The sequence below is a fragment of the Nerophis lumbriciformis genome, linkage group LG17 (assembly GCF_033978685.3).
Source record: "Nerophis lumbriciformis linkage group LG17, RoL_Nlum_v2.1, whole genome shotgun sequence".
Classification (NCBI taxonomy): domain Eukaryota; kingdom Metazoa; phylum Chordata; class Actinopteri; order Syngnathiformes; family Syngnathidae; genus Nerophis; species Nerophis lumbriciformis.
In genome coordinates, this window is record NC_084564.2 from 35,020,578 (window position 1) to 35,043,754 (window position 23,177).

Sequence of the window (23,177 nt, forward strand, 5' to 3'; positions counted from 1 at the left end):
GTGGCTGAAGTCTTTGCTGGTCTACCTGAATCCCTCATTTTGCACTTCTTAATCAGCATTTGAACACTGCTGATTGGCATTCTCAATTCCTTGGAAAACTTTTTATACCCCTTTCCTGTTTTATGCAGTTCAATTACCTTTTCTCGCAGATCCTTTGACAATTATTTTGCCTTCCCCATGACTCAGAATCCAGAAACATCTGTGCAGCACTGATTGACAGATGCAATGGTCTGTCAGAAGCCCAGAAACTCACTGACCTTTTATACACACACACTAGTTACAAACAGGTCACAGGTGAGGATTGGAACCTTGATTAGCCATTCAAACCTGTTTGTGTCAACTTTTGTGCATGTTATCAGATCAAAGTCACTGGGGTATGTAAACTTTTGATCAGGGTCATTTGGGTACTTTCTATTGTCATTTTGATTTAAAAAGATTAAACACAGTTGTTTGCCAATAAATAGCTTCACACAACCATTAAGCATGAGTGGAAGAAAGGTTTTTGTGTTATCATTCATATTCTCTGAAGAATGGCCAAGAAATCATGATTTCTCCCAGGGTATGTAAACTTATGAGCATGACTGTATCTAGATCCCTAGTTTGATTGATGTAAAATGTTCTTTATCACATTGTTTACGTGTCTAATAAAGATTTGTTTAATTTATGATGTCTCAGGTGTGATTCACTACAATAGGGCCCCACAGCACACTGGATTCCAGTTAATTGAAATACCACAACACTGGATATTGTTTAGATAAGTTAAATGTAAGAACTTGCACACAAAGCAACACTGGAGGTGACTATGACATGCGCATTTTCTGTGCCTGCGTATTAGGTCGCGGTGCGCCGGCTGACGGAGGGGTGGTGGGGGTCTTAAACGACCATTGTGTGTGTGTGGACAAGGATAAGTTTAAGTGGGATTTACTCTGGATAACTAATAATTGCTTACACAGGTTCCCATGGGCTTTCAGTAAGGCCAATATATAGTTTTGCCCAAGAGGGCTTTGTATTTCACATTTAGTGCAGGTTCTATAGCAACAGTGGACCCCACCTCCTTCTCAGCCCTCATTAAGAACCGATCCCTCCTCCCTCTGAGTGCCCCATATGCGTAGTGGCGGATTAGTGTCAGGGTTCAAATAAACATTCTGTGGTGTAAAAAGCTCACAATCAAGCAGAAAACACCATATGTGTTTTATAATGGAAATGAATTGACAAAATCAGTAACAAATGACATGAAAAAGTTGTGTCATTGTTGCAGCACCTGGAAACTCAGTTCTTCCCAAAGAACCTCCGCAGCAGTCTAATGAATGCATTGTCCTCCATTGCCTTCCAGGCCCTCTCCCATTGGTTCTCTTCCTTCCACAGACCGTGCCCCTTCTTCTCAGCTTTCACCTCTGCCCTGTGAAGCCGCTTGTGCAGACGCCAATAAAGGCGAGAGTTCGGTGAGAGTCCGGGAATGGGCGCCCGGCGGGCCAGGCCGAGTCTGAGCACCTCCTCGTTCACAGAGCGGCTCCATGCTGACCCCTGCTGGACAAAAGAGGTTGGTTCAGTCATTGCGACTAAGAGCATTTCAGCTGTTTGGCGAGGCTTCACCTTGCTTTGAGCCACAAAACAATGCAGGATGTCGTCGTGGCGGCTGATGAGTTTCAGCCAGACGGTTTGAGCAGGAAGGAGACTTTTCTGCAGCCATAATGTTCCGTCTGCAGTCAGGTCCACACCTGCAAGGTTCACAAGCAAGGGAGCCGTGCGCACACCTGACCGGACAAATGAAAACAACAACAGACACGACTGTGAATACATGACACCAAACTGTATAATGACATCTCCAGTAATAATAATTCAATAATTGTACCCTGCATTCCGCCCAAATGCAGCTGAGATATAGGCTCCAGACCCCCCATGACCCATGGGACAAGCAGTAGAAAATGGATTAATGGATGTACAGTCGTGCTCATAAGTTTACATACCATGGGAGAATTGATCATTTCTTGGCCATTCTTCAGAGAATATGAATGATAACACAAAAACCTTTCTTCCACTTATGCTTAATGGTTGTGTGAAGCTATTTATTGGCAAACAACTGTGTTTACTCTTTTTAAATCAAAATGACAAAATAAAGTACCCAAATGACCCTGATCAAAAGTTTACATACCCCAGTGACTTTGATCTGATAACATGCACAAAAGTTGACACAAACAGGTTTGAATGGCTAATCAAGGTTCCAATCCTCACCTGTGACCTGTTTGTTTGTAATTAATGTGTGTGTATAAAAGGCCAGTGAGTTTCTGGGCTTCTGACAGACCATTGCATCTTTCATCCATGGATTCTGAGTCATGGGGAAGGCAAAATAATTGTCAGAGGATCTGCGAGAAAAGGTAATTGAACTGCATAAAACAGGAAAGGGGTATAAAAAGTTTTCCAAGGAATTGAAAATGCCAATCAGCAGTGTTCCAACGCTGATTAAGAAGTGGAAAATGAGGGATTCAGGTAGACCAGCAAAGATTTCAGCCACAACTGACGGGAAAATTATTCGAGATGCAAAGAAAAATCCACAAATAACTTCAGCTGAAATACAGGACTCTCTGAAGAATTGTGGTGTGGCTGTTTCAAGATGCACAATAAGGAGACACTTGAAGAAAAATGGGCTGCATGGTCGAGTGGCCAAAAAGTTAAATTTTGGTCTCATCACTCCAATTTACTTTGTTCCAGAAGTTTTGAGGCTTGTCTCTGTGCCGTTTGGCGTAATGTAAGCGGGATACTTTGTGACATTTGCGCAGAAATGGCTTTCTTCTGGCGACTCGACCATGCAGCCCATTTTTGTTCAAGTGCCTCCTTATTGTGCATCTTGAAACAGCCACACCACAATTTTTCAGAGAGTCCTGTATTCCAGGGTATGTAAACTTATGAGCACAACTGTATGAATCTTTTTTTTTTTTAAATCTATCCACCGCTCTATATACTGTATTTTCCGGACGATAGGGCGCACCGGATTATAAGGCGCACTGCCGATGAGCGGGTCTATTCAGGTCTATTTTCATACAAAAGGCGCACCGGATTATAAGGCACGTTAAAGGAGTCATACTATAATTTATTTCTAAATGTAAAACACTTTCTTGTAGTCTACATAACATGTAATGGTGGTTCTTTGGTCAAAATGTTGCATAGATGATGTTTTACAGATCATCTTCAAGTCGCTTTCTGACAGTCGCTTCAGGATGCGCCGTTTTGTGGGTGGTCTTATTTACGTGGCTCACCTTCGACAGCGTTTTCTCCCCGTCATCTTTGTTGTAGTGGTGTAGCGTGCAAGGACGGGAGTGGAAGAAGTGTCAAAAGATGGAGCTAACTATTTTAATGACATTCAGACTTTACTTAAATCAATAACGGAGCAGTAAAGTTCTTTGGGTGAATAATGTAAACTCACTACACTGGTATGTTTTAGCGCTTTCATGGCAAGTTTACTGACAGACATAAGTAAGAACTCTCTAATAACTAAAGTTTCTTGGGTGAATAATAGCTCACCAAAGTCATACTAAAACATTTTGATAGATTTTTGAGCGCCGTGTGTAATGTTCTATATTTTCAATGGAACATATAAAATGTTGGTGTTGTTTACTTGAGTCATATTGCAGTCTACACGTATCTCTTATGTGTGACTACCATCTACTGGTCCCACTTATCATTACACCATGTACCAAATAAAACAGCTTCGAGGTCGGTAAGCACAACCCAATTTATTCCGTACATTAGGCGCCCCGGGTTATAAGGTGCACTGTTGAGTTTTGAGAAAATCAAAGGATTTTAAGTGCGCCTTATAGTTCAAAAAATACGGGTATCTATCATCTTAACTGTGGTCAAAGGTCAGTATGATAAATATACCTTGCCATGCCCAATTTTAAACTGGGATCAAAGCAAGGTCTATTTTTGGGAGGGTCAAATCAATGTTCCTTTCGTCATTTCTCAAAAAGTCACAACTTTTTCTGAAGAAAACCAAAGAACAGCTCATTGACTGAAAAATACTTCAACCCTGTCATTGACATAACGCTCTCTTTCAGCAACCAATCAGACTGCACTGATGTCATCACCTAAACTGCCTAAAAGTGGGTTTTCTAACTGACAACTGATATTATCTCAGTAGGGATGCAACGATTAATCAATTAGAAAATTGCTTCAATTTATATTCTGTTGCTTTGATTGTATTGTCTAATGCAACTAATAGAAATGTAAAAACCAGACCGCAATGACAGTTTGACCTATTTTCCCTAATATACGCATTTAGGCTATAAAGTGTTTTTCATCTAATGAATCATTTAAACAAAGAAACTGATAGATTACTCGATTACTAAAAATAATCAATAGCTGCAGTCCTAACTCTGTGTTCTCATAACACATTAAAGAATGTTGCAATCACCATTTTTAACAATATGTTTGTGGATTCTTTAATGCAGGGGTGTCAAACGTACGGCCCGAGGGCCGGCTCAGGCCCGCGGACAGGTTTCATCTGGCCCACGGGGTGAGTTTGAGTATAAAAATGAGCCGAAATTTTTGAATGAAAGAAACTGCTGTTCTAAATGTATCCACCAGATGTCGTAATAGCAATTCTTTGTATTTTTGTAGATTATGCTCCATGTATAAAAAAAAAATAATCTAAAAATCCTGTAATATGATTTTGATATTATTTGTTCATCTTGATGGATTGAAAATTGAAAATGGACACCAATGAGTTGACTGATGAAAACTATCACATAAGTTATTCAGAAAGTATAAATAACGACAAATAAAGAGAGTACGATAAATCACAACATGTAAGTATAAAAAAAACCTAACAACATTATGATTTGTACATTTTCTGAATGTGCTTGTTCTATTTTTAAACAGAGAAAACAATCTGAAGTTGTCTTTAATTTGAAGTTATTGTGCCGTGATTTTACCAGTCCGGCCCACTTGGGAGTAGACTTTTCTCCATGTGGCCCCCGATCTAAAATGAGTTTGACACCCCTGTACTAGTGGAATATATTAGGGTTGCTCAACAAAATCGGTTAACATCCAAATCATGGGTGTTATTTATTCCAATTCTAAATTGATTCACAATTTTCGAGAATCAATTTAAAATATCCATCCATCCATTTTCTACCGCTTGTCCCGTTTGAGGTAGCGGGGGGGTGCTGGAACCATACTTGCCAACCCTCCCGAATTTTCCGGGAGACTCACGAATTTCAGTGCCTCTCCCGAATATCTCCCGGGACAACCATTCTCCCGAATTTCTCCCGATTTTCAGCCGGACCACAGGCACACCCCCCCCCAGGTCCATGCGGACCTGAGTGAGGACAGCCTGTCGTCACGTCCGCTTTTTCTTCATATAAACAGCGTGCCGGCCCAGTCACGTCATAACATCTACGGCTTTTGGAGAGTGCACGACTGCGCACACAACAAGAAGGAGACGGAGCAGAAGAACGAAGAAGAGACTGTCATGGCAACGACGAGTGACAGAGAATAGATCGAGGATGGACAATTCAACCCTAAACTCACTCCTCTCCTGCAAATTACATTTCACAGATGCTGCCCATACCTATGCTCCTTCAAAGGCTGTGCTACTGGCTGCAAATCATTGCACTTTCAAATACAAGTATTTATTTTATTTATATATATATATATATATATATATATATATATAGCTAGAATTCACTGAAAGTCAAGTATTTATTTTATTTATTTATATATATATATATATATATATATATATATATATATATATATATATATATATATATATATATACATATAAGAAATACTTGAATTTCGGTGAATTCTAGCTATAAATATACTCCTCCCCCCTTAACCCCCCCAAATCTCCCAAATTCGGAGGTCTCAAGGTTGGCAAGTATGGCGGGGTACACCCTGGACAAGTCGCCACCTCAGATTTAAAATACATGTATATATTTTTAGCAATCGATTTATGATTTAAAAACAATTATTGTTATTTATTGATATTACTGTTGATTTCATACATTTTTGGTTTTCCTTTTTTGTAGTACTATATTTATTTTTAGTATTGGCTTGTAGTTGGGGTTGCCCTATTTTCTTTTATTAGATTAATTAATATAATGTGGTGTTTGTAAATTAAATTTTAAAAATACATTTTTTTGAAACATTTTTAGGGCAACACTTGGGCATTTTAGGTCATACGTCAGCAGCCCAGGGGAGCTTTTGTAACCTGTAACCTGTTTCAAAACAGGGCCTTCTCTGTGGTCGGCCCTAAACTCTGGAACACTCTGCCTCTCCATGTTCAAACTGCTCCCACAGTGGAGTGTTTTAAGTCTCGTCTTAAGACCCACTTTTATTCTTTGGCTTTTAACACTACGTGAGGTGTGTGGTCCTCTGTCCTCTGTGGGGTTTTTTTTATTTTTATTATTATTATTTTTATTTTTATTTCTATTACTGTTTTAATTGGTTTTACCCTTTAAAATCGTTTTTAATCATATTTATTTTTATATTGGTTTTATATTTATTTATTTTTGGTTTTTATTCAGTCATTGGTGGAGCTAAGGATATTTGTATATTGTTTTTAATTTTGTTGCAGCACTTTGGAAACATTTTTGTTGTTTAAATGTGCTATATAAATAAAGTGGATTGATTGATTGAAAACAGTTTTATTCTAATTTATTCTCATTTTTAGAGGGTCTTGTGAGATGACCGCTGGTGTGAGCTCAGTATGAAGAAAAAAAACGACAGGCAGGAAGGAGAAATGCACTTTCTATTTCAACACAGTCCCTCTCTCCCAAACACTTGCTGTCAAAACTGTAAAGACCAACTGCAAAGTTCCTGTCTTTAAGATAAAAGTGCTGCTCCATCCTGCCTGCGTTAACAAAGTGAGGGTCTCAGAAACCTAACACACACAAACTCATGAGCTGCAGAGTTAGACTCCAATGTATTTATTATAAAGGCTATAAAAACGAGTAAGGAAGCTGGACAAATAAAAAGTCCAAGACCAACCACTCTCATGTGGTATTGGAAAGACGAGGATTTTTCCCCTCCACACGATCTGTGTGGTCTCAACAAGATGATGACATAACAACTGCAAGCACCTTGCACTGCAGAGATAGTGGACTTGTTTAAGACTTAAAAAGCAGGAGTTGATAAAAGACTTCCCTGCTGTGAGATGTTACATGATGTTGGTGGTGTACAAACTCTTGTGCTAATAAAAATGGTAATTAAAAAATGCATTTTTTCACATCTTAATTTCCAACAATTACATGTAGTAAGAGTATCGATAAATCCCAGTATCAATAAGGAATATCGATATTGGTATCAATATCGATAAAATCCTAACGATATATAACGCACTTTATATTTTCAGAATCTCAAACTACTACAGTGGGGAGAAAGACAAGCAAAAGACAATCTAAATGTGATTGCAAAAATACCGCATTTTTCGGACTATAAGGCGCACTTAATATCCTTTCATTTTCTCAAAACTCGACAGTGCGCCTTATGTACGGAATAATTTGGGTTGTGCTTACTGACCTCGAAGATATTTTATTTGGTACATGGGGAAATGATAAGTGTAAATGGGTTATACTTGTATAGCGCTTTTCTACCTTCAAGGTACTCAAAGCGCTTTGACACTATTTCCACATTCACTCATTCACACACTGATGGCGGGAGCTGCCATGCAAGGCCCTAACCACGACCCATCAGGAGCAAGGGTGAAGTGTCTTGCTCAAGGACGTGGCGAGGTTGGTAGAAGGTGGGGATCGAACCAGGAACCCTCAGGTTGCTGGCACAGCCACTCTCCCAACCGCACCACGCCGTACCCCTGCGTGACCAGTAGATAGCAGTCACACATAAGAGATACGTGTGGACAGCAATATGACTCAAGTAAACAACACCAACATGTTATATGTTCCATTGAAAATATAGAACATTACACACAGCGCTCAAAAATGTATCAAAATGTTTTAGTACGACTTTGGTAAGCTATGAAGCCGCACCGATAGGTTGATTGGCAACACTAAAAATTGGCCCTAGTGTGTGAATGTGAGTGTGAATGTTGTCTTGTCTATTTGTGTTGGCCCTGGGACGAGGTGGCGACTTGTCCAGGGTGTACCCCGTCTTCTGCCCGAATGCAGCTGAGATAGGCTCCAGCACCCGCCGCGACCCCAAAAGGGACAAGCTGTAGGAAATGGATGGATGGATGGGATGAAGCCGCACCGCTTGATGTGCTTCAACATACGAGTATTAATATGGTGTGTGTATAAGGTAAGACATGATGTCGTTGTGGCTTGTGCAGCCCTTTGAGACATTTGTGATTTAGGGCTATATAAATAAACATTGATTGATTGATTGATTGATTGATAAGACATTATCTGGCGTTTTGTTTCGCAATATTATGCAAAAGCAACTTTTCTTAAGTTCTGGTACCTGTTGATCTGTATTTGGAATCTGCAGAAGTCCTGAAAATTTGCGCGCGTCCGCCTTTGTGGTCCGTGAAGACACCATAGTCGATAAGCTTCTTCTTTTTCTCTATATTCTTGTTATGGGACATTCATCCTCCGCTGTTGTCATTTCTAATATAAAGTAGTGTAAAGTTCTTACTTATATCTGTCAGTAAACTCGCCATTAAAGCGCTAAAACATACCGGTGTAGTGAGTACACATTATTCACCCAAGGAACTTTAGTTATTAGAGAATTCTGGTCAGATGGTTTTTCACAGGACACATTTCCTGTTGTTTCCGGATGACATACTTGCCAACCCTCCCGGATTTTCCGGGAGACTCCCGAAATTCAGCGCCTCTCCCGAAAAACTCCCGGGACAAATTTTCTCCCGAAATTTAGGCGGAGCTGGAGGCCACGCCCCCTCCAGCTCCATGCGGACCTGAGTGACGTGTTGACAGCCTGTTCACAACATTGCCTAAACAGCAATGTTGTGACACTTTTAAACAGGACAATACTGCCATCTACTGTACATGCATATGTGACCCACCCATAATGTGTCACATTTTTGTGTTGATTTATTTATTTTATTTTGTGGTTTGAATTCGTTTTTGGAGCTGTCCTTCCACATTTATCAGTATTCACATTGGTCAGTAGGGGGCAGTAGGGCGTTTCTTCCCAATTGAATGCTATCACCTGCAGACCGGAAGTGTCTTGTCATTCTGATGAGAGCGACCAGTCTGTGAGCAATTAAAACGTCCTGTGTGCTTTTTCCTCATAATATCCATGTGATCTTTATAAGTTTAAGTACACATTCTGATGGTGGAGCCTATAACTCTAAAGTGTTTGTGAGTTGTAGTTTGTATTTGTGAATGAATCCAGTGCACAGCTGCAGTAATCAATACAAAAAGGCGACGTGAGTGCGCAATGTTTATATAGGAACTTCTGATCCTAATTCAGACTCCCAAATTAGAGCTCCCGTTTTCTTATTGATTTTATAATGTATATTTGTATAATGTGTGTGTTCTGAAATAGTGACAGAGAATAGAACAAGGATGGCCAATTCAACCCTTAACTCAACAATGAGTAGATGAGTGTTATGTGTGTGTATATGTGTAAATAAATGAACACTGAAATTCAAGTATTTCTTTATATATATAAGAAATACTTGACTTTCAGTGAATTCTAGCTATATATATATATATATATATTTTTATTATATATATATATCTTAACCACGCCCCCAACCACGCCCTCCGCCCCACCCCCGACCACACCCCCCACCCCCCCACCCCCACCTCCCGAAATCGGAGGTCTCAAGGTTGGCAAGTATGCCGGATGAGGAGATGCTGCTCCGTTATTGATTTGAAGTAAAGTCTGAATGTCATTAAAACAGTTAGCTCCATCTTTTGACACTTCTTCCACTCCCGTCCTTGCACGCTACACCGCTACAACAAAGATGACGGGGAGAAGACGCTGTCGAAGGTGAGCCACGTAAATAAGACTGCCCACAAAACAGCGCATACCGAAGCGACTGTCAGAAATCGACTTCAAGATGATCTGTAAAACATCATATATGCAACATTTTGACCAAAGAACCACCATCACATGTTATGTAGACCACAAGGAAGTGTTTTCCATTTAGAAAAAAATAATAATAAGACTCCTTTAATGCTCCCTATAATCCGGTACCTTTGTATGAAAATAAACCTGACTAGACCCGCTCATCGGCAGTGCGCCTTATAATCCGGTGCGCCATATGGTCTGGAAAATACGGTAAATCAAATGAAAAGGGAAACCTACAGAGATGTTTTAAAATTATGTGTTGCATTTCACCTCAGAATGTCCTAATGCTGGTCCCTCCTGTGTATCTACATCCAAATAAGAGAGACACCTGAGTAAGATGCAGTGGTTTTAGGAAGGACAGTGTCCATACTGGTTGACACCCAAATCTGAACAATCAGCAGTTTTCATGTTCATGTTCGTCCTTCAAGTGGACGACGCTGATGGAGCGCCCACACATTCGAGGCCACCCATGATTGGATAACGGAGCTAACACGCTTAAAATGAATATGACCTAACCGAACGCACTACAAATGTCACAATGACATTTGAGGCCTCAAATAATGACGCCGAGGAGCTGAATATGTGATATCAGTGTGGATTTGATGCACTTTTAACAGTCTGTATGTTTTTTTTAACATTATCGATCTTACCTTTGTGTTTTGTAAGCAGAGGTGAGAGTAGTGGCAGGTGAATGGGGATATGCTCAACTTCTATCCCTTTCTCCGTGATGGAATGGACTCTCCCGCGGAGGCTGACGTTCCTCTCCACGAAACGAGCAGGGATCTCAGACACGGCTTGGAATTTGGTGGTCTGGCGAAAACGAAGGAGACAATAGAGAAGGGATGTCAAACTGGTTTTCAATGAGGGCCACATGGCAGTTATGGCTGCCATCAGAGGGCCGCTTGTAGCAGCCAATAATGAATGAATTTGCCTCTGGATTTCATTATTAATTATATAAATTGTTTAAAGTAGACTGTCCATTTTACAGTAAAACTTTACATTTACAAAATCTTACTTTAAAACATAGTGTTTTTTTTATTTTTTACAACATTTTACGGTAAAAAGAAAAACAGTACCACAGTTTTTTTGTTTGTTTTTACTGAAAATGGAAAATGGAAAAACAGTACTCCTGTGTTTTGGGGGATTTTTACTAGGGAAGTCGATAAATGCGTTAAAAAGTAATATCGGAAATTATCGGTATCGGTTTCAAGGTTATCGGCATCGGTTTCAAAAAGTAACATTTGTGACTTTCTAAAACGCCACTGTGTACACGGACGCAGGAAGATGTACAGAGCGCCAATTAATCCTTGAAGGCGCTGCCTTTGCATATTGGCCCAGTCACATACTATCTACGGCTTGACACACGCACTAGCGAATGCAAGCATACTTAGTCAACAGCCATACAGGTCACACTGAGGGTGGCCGTATAAACAACTTTAACACTGTTACAAATATGTGCCACACTGTGAACCCACACCAAACAAGAATGACAAACACATTTCGGGAGAACATCCGCACCGTAACACAACATAAACACAACAGAACAAATATCCAGAACCCCTTGCAGATGCTTGTTTTCATTCAGAAAAATCTACCTCTCACACGTGATGACAAGGAGAAAAAGAATAAACAACTTTAACACTGTTACAAATATGCGCCACACTGTGAACCCACACCAAACAAGAATGACAAACACATTTCGGGAGAACATCCGCACCGTAACACAACATAAACACAACAGAACAAATATCCAGAACCCCTTGCAGATGCTTGTTTTCATTCAGAAAAATCTACGTCTCACACGTGATGACAAGGAGAAAAAGAATTAGCCCTTCATCTGTTTCACAAATAGACTAATCGTCTGGACTGAGTAAAGCTGTTTTATTTATGTTTTGAGCCTTTTTTCCCCCATGCACTTTAAAGGATGTCTGTGTTTTCTACTAGTCTAGACTGAAGCAGTTTTATTAATGTTCATGCACTTTAAAGGATGGCTGTGTTATCTACTAGTATTTTTGTGCCTTTCTTGTTTTTATTTGCACATTTTTGTTACTCATTCGAATATGTTAAGAACAGGGCAGATTGAGCCCAGTTTATAGTATACTTTGGACTGAAGCTGTGTGCCTTCATTGTTTTCGTAGATGTTGTTTTGAGGCATCCATTTTCCATCCATTTTCTACCGCTTATTCCCTTTGGGGTCGCGGGGGGCGCTGGAGCCTATCTCAGCTACAATCGGGCGGAAGGCGGGGTACACCCTGGACAAGTCGCCACCTCATCGCAGGGCCAACACAGATAGACAGACAACATTCACACTCACATTCACACACTAGGGACCATTTAGTGTTGCCAATCAACCTATCCCCAAGTGCATGTCTTTGGAGGTGGGAGGAAGCCGGAGTACCCGGAGGGAACCCACGCAGTCACGGGGAGAACATGCAAACTCCACACAGAAAGATCCCGAGAACCCAAGACTTCTCAGGACCTTCGTATTGTGAGGCAGATGCACTAACCCCTCTTCCGCCGTGCTGCCCTTTTGAGGCATGTTTAAAAAAAAAAAAAAAAAAGCACTTTATGAAAGTCAAAGTTACACAGTGTTTCCCATAGTTGTAGTGGGTATCAGAATTATTTCAGGGAGAGCATGTCCCACATTCCAAGCTGCTGTTTTGAGGCATGTTAAAAAAATAATGCACTTTGTGACTTCAATAATAAATATGGCAGTGCCATGTTGGCACTTTTTTCCATAACTTGAGTTGATTTATTTTGGAAAACCTTGTTACATTGTTTAATGCATCCAGCGGGGCATCACAACAAAATTAGGCATAATAATGTGTTAATTCCACAACCGTATATATCGGTATCGGTTGATATCGGTATCGGTAATTAAGAGTTGGACAATATCGGCATATCGGCAAAAAAGACATTATCGGACATCCCTAGTTTTTACGGAAAAAGCTGGCAGCTTTGTTGCCAGAATTTTTGTGCTAAATTTACATTGTTTTTTTACAAGATGATATTGTTAATGGCAAAACAGTACAAGTTCTTTTTTTTATTCTTTCAACTTAGCTGCCAGTTGTTCTACCGTAAAAACAAACGTACCATTTTCCCAGTTACAGTAATACACCGTTAAAAACAACAACCGTAGATTTTACAGTCAAAAACTGACAGCTCAGTCAACAGAGTTTGAACGCCAAACAACAGTAGTAGTTTTTTTTTTAATTTACAGTAATATGCTGTAAAGAACAATGTAAATAATATTGTCATTTTTATTAATTTGATGGGTATTTTGCTGTAAAGTTAAGTATTTTTAATATAGACAAAAGAATGTTTGGAAAGTATGATAATATACTGTAATATTTGTTGCAATATTGGATACTATTGAAGTTTAAAAGGCATGCACTTTCAAGCAGTACATATATTTTTTCTGTCAAAATATTAAGTACTTTATTGACACATATCATTTCCAGGTGTTTGCGGGCCAGATCCTTGACATTGACATCTGTGTCATGTATGATCTTCTCATCATTGATAAGATATTTTAAACTGTTGGTCATGTCCATCTACGACTTCCTTCTTCATTTCTCTAAAGGTGAGGTGTGTTTAAATCTTACCAGTTTGATACTCCTTGCTATGACAATTACACCAGCAAGCGCCAGGCCGGTGCTTATGTTCTATATGGGAGACAAGAGAAGGTTTAGTTCAAACAAAGTGACATACAAAACACCGATGCATAAAAGTTCATGTCAATAGCGTCATAACGTTGAATAACTATTCTAGGAATAATTGTATGTCAAAAGACGATATGAAGTAGTCAGTGTACAGCTCATTATTAAAAAAGAGTCCAGACACAGCCAGTATTGTCTAGACAGCAAGTGTGCAACAGTCAAGCATGGTGGTGGTGGCATCATGGTCTGGGGATACATGTGTGCTGCCGCCACTGGGGAGCTGTGGTTCTGAGTGATCGCCATTATCGATTAATGCCTTTTAAAAGGGTTATATCATGATTTCAGAATCAGAATCAGAATCAGCTTTATTGTCATTACGCGGGGTAACGAGATTGAGGCCATTCCATACAGTGCGATGTGTGCATGCAAGAAAAACAATGTGTAAAAAAATAAAAATATAAAAAATATAAAAGTGCAAAGAAAGGTGTGGCCCACAAATGTGACCCTGTACACTCTATACAGTGGGTGAAATCAATATATACATGAAAAAAACAGGGTGGTTGGTGGAATTTAACTCATTTAACACACTTCGCTTTGTGGTCTACATAACATGTAATGGTGGTTCTTTGGTCAAAATTGTGCATAGATTAAGTTTTACAGACCGTTTTCAAGCTGCTTTCTGACCGTCTCTTCCTATTTACATGCCTTCTTCTTTGACAGCCATAAATGGATAATCCACTGACGTCACACTTGGGGCAAATTCCAAACAGCTCGTTTGGAGGAAGTATGAAGGAAGGAAATATTGTTTTATAAATAACTCCGCTATGCCATATGGTTTGATTTCAAATGTCCGTGTCTTATACAGATCCCAAATACACAAAACCAGGTACCAATAGGTAAGAAAAGTCAGTTTTGCATAATAGAGCCCCTTTAACAGGCTCTATTTAGCAGCTAGCAAATAATGTGTGTCCATACACCCCTGAACTAATAATAATCACCTCCAATACGGAAAATATACAGCATTTATGTTAAGTGTCATTATCAAGTGTTATTATCAATGGAGGACGAGGCTAAACATTTTGAGAGCAAGCCAAGAGCAGGCATGCTAATAGCTAAGATGGAATATCCTTGAATCAAGGGCCACATTGAGAGAAAAAAATCTGTCTGTGTAAATACGTGTATATATACATATATATATATATATATATATATATATATATATATATATATATATATATATATATACATATATATACTAGGGCTGCAACTAACGATTAATTTGATAATCGATTAATCTGTCGATTATTACTTCGATTAATCGATTAATAATCGGATAAAAGAGACAAACTACATTTCTATCCTTTCCAGTATTTTTGGGGGGGAAAAACAGCATATTGGCACCATACTTATTTTGATTATTGTTTCTCGGCTGTTTGTACATGTTGCAGTTTATTAAAAAAAAAAAAGTTAATTAAAAAAAAAAAAAATTGCCTCTGTGCATGCGCATAGCATAGATCCAACGAATCGATGACTAAATTAATACCCAACTATTTTTATAATCGATTTTAATCGATTAGTTGTTGCAGCCCTAATATATATATATATATATATATATATATATATATATATATATACAGTACAGGCCAAAAGTTTGGACACACCTTCTCATTCAATGCGTTTTCTTTATTTCCATGACTATAGTATTTACTTTGTAGATTGTCACTGAAGGCATCACAACTATGAATGAACACATGTGGAGTTATGTACTTAACAAAAAAAGGTGAAATAACTGTCGACATGTTTTACATCTACAATGTAAATAGTCATGAAAATAAAGAACGCATTGAATAAGAAGGTGTGTCCAAACTTTTGGCCTGTACTGTAAATATACAGCTTAAAAAATGTGTAAGCTTGTGTCCCTTCTTTCAGAAACACTATGCTAAAAACGTTATAACAGACCATCAGAAAAAAACAGAATGGAATTTTTTGGTTGTTTTACCAAATGAAACAATAATTTGGGATAGACTATTTTAACTCCGAACGATAAAACACTGAATATTAACAACATGTGAAGGTCGCTCCTCTTTTACTTCTCAGACCACCTTCTTGATAGACATTTTTTTTTTAAATCAAGCAAAACGTAACAAAAATGCAACAAACCAGGCCAAATATGAACGCAAAGGGTAAAAACACCTACATTCTGATATACAGTACAGGCCACAAGTTTGGACCCACCTTCTCATTCAATGCGTTTTCTTTATTTTCATGACTATTTACATTGTAGATTGTCACTGAAAACATCAAAACTATGAATGAACACATGTGGAGTTATGTACTTAACAAAAAAAGCTGAAATAACTAAACACATGTTTTATATTCTAGTTTCTTCAAAATAGCCACTCTTTGCTCTGATTACTGCTTTGCACACTCTTGGCATTCTCTCAATGAGCTTCAAGAGGTAGTCACCTGAAATGGTTTTCACTTCACAGGTGTCATAGTATTGATGCCTTCAGGGACAATCTACTATGTAAATAGTCATGAAAATAAAAAAAACGCACTGAAATGAGAAGGTGTGTCCAAACTTTTGGCCTGTACTGTACATATACAGCTTTAAAAATGCGTATGCTTGTGTGCCTTTTTTCAGAAACACTAATACAACAATGTCTGATAAAATGCTAAAAACGTTATGACAGACCATCTCAAAAAACAGAATGGAATTTATTTGTTTTTTTTACTCAATGAAACACCTAGATTATACATGAAAAAAAAGAATGTGGGATGGACTATTTTAACTACGAACGATAAAACACTGAATATTAACACGTCGCTCCTCTTTTACTTCTCAGACCACTGCCTTGATCTACACTTTTTTTTTAAATCAAGCAAAACGTAGCAAAAATGCAACAAACAGGGCCAAATATGAAAGCAAAGGGTAAAAACACCTACATTCTGGTATACAGTACAGGCCAAAAGTTTGGACACACCTTTTCATTCAATGTGTTTTCTTTATTTTCATGACTACCGTATTTTTCGGACTATAAGTCGCTCCGGAGTATAAGTCGCACCGGCCGAAATTGCATAATAAAGAAGGAAAAAAAACATATATAAGTCGCACTGGAGTATAAGTCGCATTTTGGGGGGAAATTTATTTGATAAAAGCCAACACCAAGAATAGACATTTGAAAGGCAATTTAAAATAAATAAAGAATAATGAACAACAGGCTGAATAAGTGTGCATTATATGAGGCATAAATAACCAACTGAGAACGTGCCTGGTATGTTAACGTAACATATTATGGTAAGAGTCATTCAAATAACTATAACATATAGAACATGCTATACGTTTACCAAACAATCTGTCACTCCTAATCACTAAATCCCATGAAATCTTATACGTCTACTCCAGTGGTTCTTAACCTTGTTGGAGGTATCGAACCCCACCAGTTTTATATGCACATTCACTGAACCCTTCTTTAGTGAAAAATAAAATGTTTTTTTTTTTTCAAATTCAAGACAAAGTTATATGTTTTTTTACTGGTGCACAAAATGAACCGTGCATGAACATCACCTTGTTCAAAGGACAAAACCAACACAGTGCATGAACGCACAACAAATTACACACCTGCAAATCAGAGTGACTTCTGCTGATGCCAAATCCATAATACGCCGATAGGGAGAAGTTTTTATTTACACGATGAGTCGGGTGTGTCTTGACCTCCGCGGCGGAGGCTCCACCGAACCCCTGAGGTCGACATACCGAACCCCTAGGGTTCGATCGAACCCAGGTTAAGAACCACTGGTCTAGTCTCTTACGTGAATGAGCTAAATAATATTATTTGATATTTTACGGTAATGTGTTAATAATTTCACACATAAGTCGCTCCTGAGTATAGGTCGCACCCCCGGCCAAACTATGAAAAAAACTGCGACTTATAGTCCGGAAAATACGGTATTTACATTGTAGATTGTCACTGAAGGCATCAAAATTATGAATGAACACATGGGGAGTTATATATACAGTATACTTAACAAAAAAAGGTGAAATAAATGAAAACATGTTTTATACTCTAGTTTCTTCAAAAATAGCCACCCTTTGCTCTGATTACTGCTTTGCACACTCTTGGCATTCTCTCGATGAGCTCCCAGAGGTAGTCACCTGAAAGGGTTTTCACTTCACAGGTGTACCTTATCAGGGTTGATTGGTGGAATCTCTTGCTTTATCAATGGGGTTGGGACCATCAGTTGTGTTGTGAATGAGAAGGTGTGTCCAAACTTTTGGCCTGTACTGTAGGAGGACTTTGAGGGCAAAAACCAAATAGTTTAAATAGGTAGTAGATGGTATTTTTTGCTTTTGTTTTGTTATTGTGAACTTGTATTGGCTTTGCTTAAACAATAGTATGTAATATAAGACCATACGGAGCCTGTTAAAATATTGTGTTGATATTGTTAAACTGTCAAACACTCACCATAAACAAATTGGAAAATTGACAGTTAACACATGTGATTACTTCCGTATCAGTGTTGGCCGATCTCACTCTTGGACAATCAGAACTGGCAGCATAAAAGACTGACGGGAACATTCCTAGTAATCCTGTATGTGCGGATAAGTAACACGCAAATTGATCAAAAGTATAAAAAGACAAATCAGTATAACACAAGCATAGGCTACTTTAGAAAAGTACAGTGGTAACTCAACTTAATAGTGCCCCAACTTAAGAGTGTTTTGAGATAAGAATTGTCTCTCAGCTAATTAGTTGCGAGCAAAAATTGGAGTTACAGCATCCCCGCCATTAGTTGGCTTAGCAAATGTCACAGTGAACCCTGCACAATCCATCTATCATCTTGTCTTACCATTAGGTTAGAGCTAGGAATGGACATTTGATTTTCCGAGCATGGGAAGGAGGAAAGTGAAGGACAGTGATGGTAAGAAGAAGTGGATAATATTCATTGAATTGGAAGAAATAAATCATCAAAAACATGACCGCGTGTGAAGCAGCTGGAGCAAAGCACTGAAGCAGAAGGTGTCGATAGCGCCAGCCAAGAGTGTTGAAATAATATCTAAACGGTGGACATTTATCCATGAAAATATGGAAAAGCTGCTGATGGTGTATTTGTATATGTAAGTCAGACCTGGGCAAATTAAGGCCCGGGGACCGCATGCGGCCCATTAAGCGTTTCAGTCTGGCCCACCGGACAATCCCAAATAAGTTTTTTAAGTCTTTAAGAAGGAAACTGTAGCTGCCATTATGATGTGCAGTGATGTTTTAAAATGAACGTAAGTCTTGAACTTTACAAAGTATTTCAATGGTTGGAATCTGCACTTTTGCATGATGTACTAGTTACTATGGTAATCTAATTAGTTACTATGGTAATCTAATTAGTTACTATGGTAATCTACGTCAGAGCAGCTCAGACTAGGCACCAAGCAGTGTGGGTGGGGAGCGTTTCCACTGAAATGCGGGTGTCAGGGACAGATGCGGAAGGAGATTTTTACAACAAAGTTCTAAAGTTAGTGATGTATCAGATATATCAGATTGTAAGTGGGTATTTTTTTACCCTTCATGTTCATATTTCACTGTTTTTGTTGCGTTTCGCTTGATTGTAAAATATATCGATGGAGACGGGGTGTGACGTTCATATGTTGTCACTATTCAGTGTTTTATCGGTCATAGTTAATATTGTAAATCCCACATTCTGTCAGGCTTGTCCCTGACAGTTTGGCCATGTTTTAGTTTTTCCTCTGCGTTTGTCTTTTGTTTCCTGTCAGCGCTCTTATTTTGGTTATTTCCTGATTATCTCCTTGAGTGCTTTGTCCCCTCAGCTGTGGCTGATTGGCACCTGGCCACACCTGGTGTCAATCAGCCAGCTGCTATTTGAACCTGCCTTCCCCTCCAGTCAGTGCTGGATTATTGTAGTGTCTACCTGTCAATGTCGCTAATGATTGTCGAGGTCAGTGTAATTTATACTTGTCTATGTAATTTATACTTGTCGTTGTAGCTCTGTCTACTTCTGTTCACTCTGTTTTTCGTGTCACAGTAAGTGTTTTTGTTTCTTGTCCATAGTTTAGCCTTTGTGCTAGTTTCTGTTCATAGCCAAGTTTGTTCTCCGCCTTGTGTGCGCCTTTTATTTGTTTCTTGTTTTAGTGTTGAATTAAATCATGTTTTCCTGGACAAAGCCTGCCTTCTCTTCATCTTGGGGTTCATCACCTACACTGACACATTCTTTATTTACACGTACATTCTGGGTGTCTCATTCAGTAAAAAATAAAATAAAATTCCATTCCGTTTAAGGTGGTCTGTTGTAACGTTTTTAGGATTCAATCAGACATTATTGTGAGGTTTTGTATTAGTGTTCCTAAAAATAGATATACCTGCGCCCAGACACATTTTTTTCTCTAAATTTGGCCCCCCGAGTCAAAATAAAAGCTTAGTGACATATCAGATCATAGGTGGATTTTTTTTTTTTACCCTTCGCGTTCATATTTCGCCGTTTTTGTTGCATTTTTGTGTTTCGCTTAATTGTAAAATGTCGATCAAAGGGGGAGTGACGTTCATATGTTAATATTCAGTGTTTTATCGTTCATAGTTAATATTGTAAATCCCACATTTTGTACATTCTGGGTGTCTCATTCAGTAAAAAAAATTTAAATTCTATTCCGTTTAGGGCGGTCTGTCATGGCGTTTTTAGCATTCAAACACTGTTTTGTATTAATGTTCCTAAAAATAGATATACCGGCCCCCAGACACATTTTGTTCTCTAAATTTGGCCCCCCAAGTCAAAATAAAAGCTTAGTGATATATCAGACGGTAGGTGGATTTTATTTTTTTATTTCGCTGTTTTTGTTGCGTTTCGCTTGATTGTAAAATATGTCGAGCGAGAGGGTGTGTGACGTTCATATGTTAATATTCAGTGTTTTATCGTTCATAGCTAATATTGTAAATACCACATTCTTTATTTTCATGTACATTCTGAGTGTCTCATTTAGTAAAAAAAAATGTATTCCATTCCGTTTAAGGCGGCCTGTCAAAGGTTTTAGCATTCAATCAGACAGTATTGTGAGGTTTTGTATAAGTGTTTCTAAAAATAGACATACAGGCCCCTAGACACATTTTTCTCTAAATTTGGCCCCTGGAGTCAAAATAATTGCCCAGGCCTGATGTAAGGAGATACTGTCCTAGAAGTCAACTCTCCAAGGTAAATTCTGTACATTATTACATTACTTCGTGAAACTACTGTAGTTGTTAGTAGTCCATTCTATTGTATTGTTTTACACAGTATTTCTTATCCGAAGTTTTTATTTTTAAAAGACGTGTGTGTTAAAATGATATCAATTGATTTTCAATGGGGGACGTGGATTGAGATACAAAAGTATATATCCTGCATTATAGCTACTTTTAATCACTTTATGCCAGAATAATCACAGTATGCATGCAGTACATTATTTAGCGACATGAGCGGGGAAAATTATGACACCCCCACGCTCAGACAGTATGATGCAATAAAGTACCACGCCACTGAAAACTACAATAATGAATAAACCTCCAATCAAATACATTAATAAAAACAGTTTTCGATTCAGTTCCTGTTTGAGTCTCAAGACTGCGCAGGCGTGCCTTGTGTTGTGTTGCTAATGTCGGTATAATGTCGCCTTCTAGCTAGCAACCGCTCGCCGGAGGTTCCTACCCGGACAAAGGTTAAATGATCATCTGCCAACTGAGATAAAGTAGACACGAAGTTGTGGGCTGGCGTGTTTTGTCGCGGTCTTCTTCCGTCTTGGGCTTGTGTTTCCCCGCAGGACTCCGGCATGTTGTTGACATGTGCGGTGACGTCACAGGAAGCTCCGCCCCTCTTGTTGTATTGTCCGCGGAGACAACAGCATTGCCGCTTGCGTCATAGTCTCCCGCACTTGCAAATGACAAATGACGTCAAGGAGCGCTGTAATGCATGCATGCCGTCATTGGGCATGCATGGCATGAACCACGTGCTAATTTATAATATATAAATAATTCCCAGACAAGACAAATGGATTGTTTTTCTTAGGTATTTTTGTTGTTGTTGCATCACTTCGGAAAAATAGCTTATTCTATAGTTAACATAAATTGTAACGTATTACACAATATTGTTATTAATTATCACATTATTTTCTATATGTTTTAGCCTACTTTATTATACCTCTAGTCTATTGCCACTGTCATATATGCTGTATATGGTGTTGTTGCTATTGGAACCAATTAGAAGGCGCATGCTCAGGAGATCAATAAAATCCTATCTAATCGCTAAATATATTAATTTCAGTATCACATACATACGGATATATTTGTGGTTGTTTTCAAGCAACAGAAGCTTCTATTCTATTTTTTAATTAACTTTAGAGGCATGTTTTGGTTTGCACGAAATATATTTTTGCAAACGTCTTGTAAATAGGGAATATAAAAGAATGGCACATAAAAAATACCACATTAAAAATACCACATAAATCCACATATGGTATATGTTTAAATTGTTCCACATATACATTGTGGAACAATTTCCCTTGTGGATCAATAAAGTTCCACAAAGACAAAAAACAACGCTACACTGTATGCATGTTTGATAAAAGTTAGATTTTTTTACATCACTTCGAATAAATGGGAAATATACAGTGCACATAAATAAATATATTTCAGTAACACATAAAACTATATTATTTTTTGGCTACTATATTCCACTAGCATCTTCCTCAGTTATCATTTTCTTAATTAACCTTAACTGCTTATTTATAGATAGAGTAAAACAAATGTGAGTATAAATGTCACAAAAAAAAAAATAATAATAATAATAATAATAATAAAAAATTAAATAAATAGAAATACCTTATTATAATATCAAACACATGTTATTATAATGTAATGTAATTATAATCGACAGTATTACTATTTTTCTTCATTTTTTTATTTTTTTTTTCTCTTCATAACATGGTCACTGCCTAGTTTATCTTGTTTATATATATATATATATATATATATATATATATATATATATATATATATATATATATATATATATATATATATATATATATATATATATATATATGCAGTCGCGATCAAAAGTTGACATACGCTTGTAAAGAACATAATGTCATGGCTGTCTTGAGTTTCCAATAATTTCTACAACTCTTATTTTTTTGTGATCGAGTGATTGGAGCACATACTTGTTGGTCACAAAAAACATTCATGAAGTTTGGTTCTTTTATGAATTTATTATGGGTCTACTGAAAATGTGACCAAATCTGCTGGGTCAAAAGTATACATACAGCAGTGACGTGCGGTGAGGTTCATGGCTGGTGAGGCACTGACTTCATCACAGTCAGATTTACAAACATATGAACCCTAAAGAGTATCTTATTCACAGTGACGTGCGGTGAGGTTCATGACTGGTGAGGAACTGACTTCATCACAGTCAGATTTACAAACATATGAACCCTAAAGAGTATCTTATTCACCATTTGATTGGCAGCAGTTAACGGGTTATGTTTAAAAG

General features: G+C 38.1%; 1 protein-coding gene across 2 annotated transcripts; it reads right to left on the reverse strand.

The window, feature by feature from the left end:
- Positions 1 to 1,042: 1,042 nt before the first annotated feature.
- On the reverse strand, positions 1,043 to 21,507 carry c18h3orf33 (c18h3orf33 homolog (H. sapiens)). 2 transcript variants are annotated; one of them, XM_061972123.1, is made up of 5 exons: positions 21,339 to 21,507; positions 13,602 to 13,661; positions 10,647 to 10,806; positions 1,594 to 1,754; positions 1,043 to 1,527 (listed from the first exon to the last, which is right to left on the reverse strand). In XM_061972123.1, the coding sequence occupies exons 1-5, from the start codon at positions 21,459 to 21,461 to the stop codon at positions 1,270 to 1,272; spliced, it is 762 nt and encodes a 253-aa protein (XP_061828107.1). In that variant the 5' UTR covers positions 21,462 to 21,507; the 3' UTR covers positions 1,043 to 1,269. The 2 variants fall into 2 exon arrangements, with proteins under 2 accessions (XP_061828107.1, XP_061828108.1); XM_061972124.1 differs by having other exon boundaries at positions 1,053 to 1,524.
- Positions 21,508 to 23,177: the final 1,670 nt, after the last annotated feature.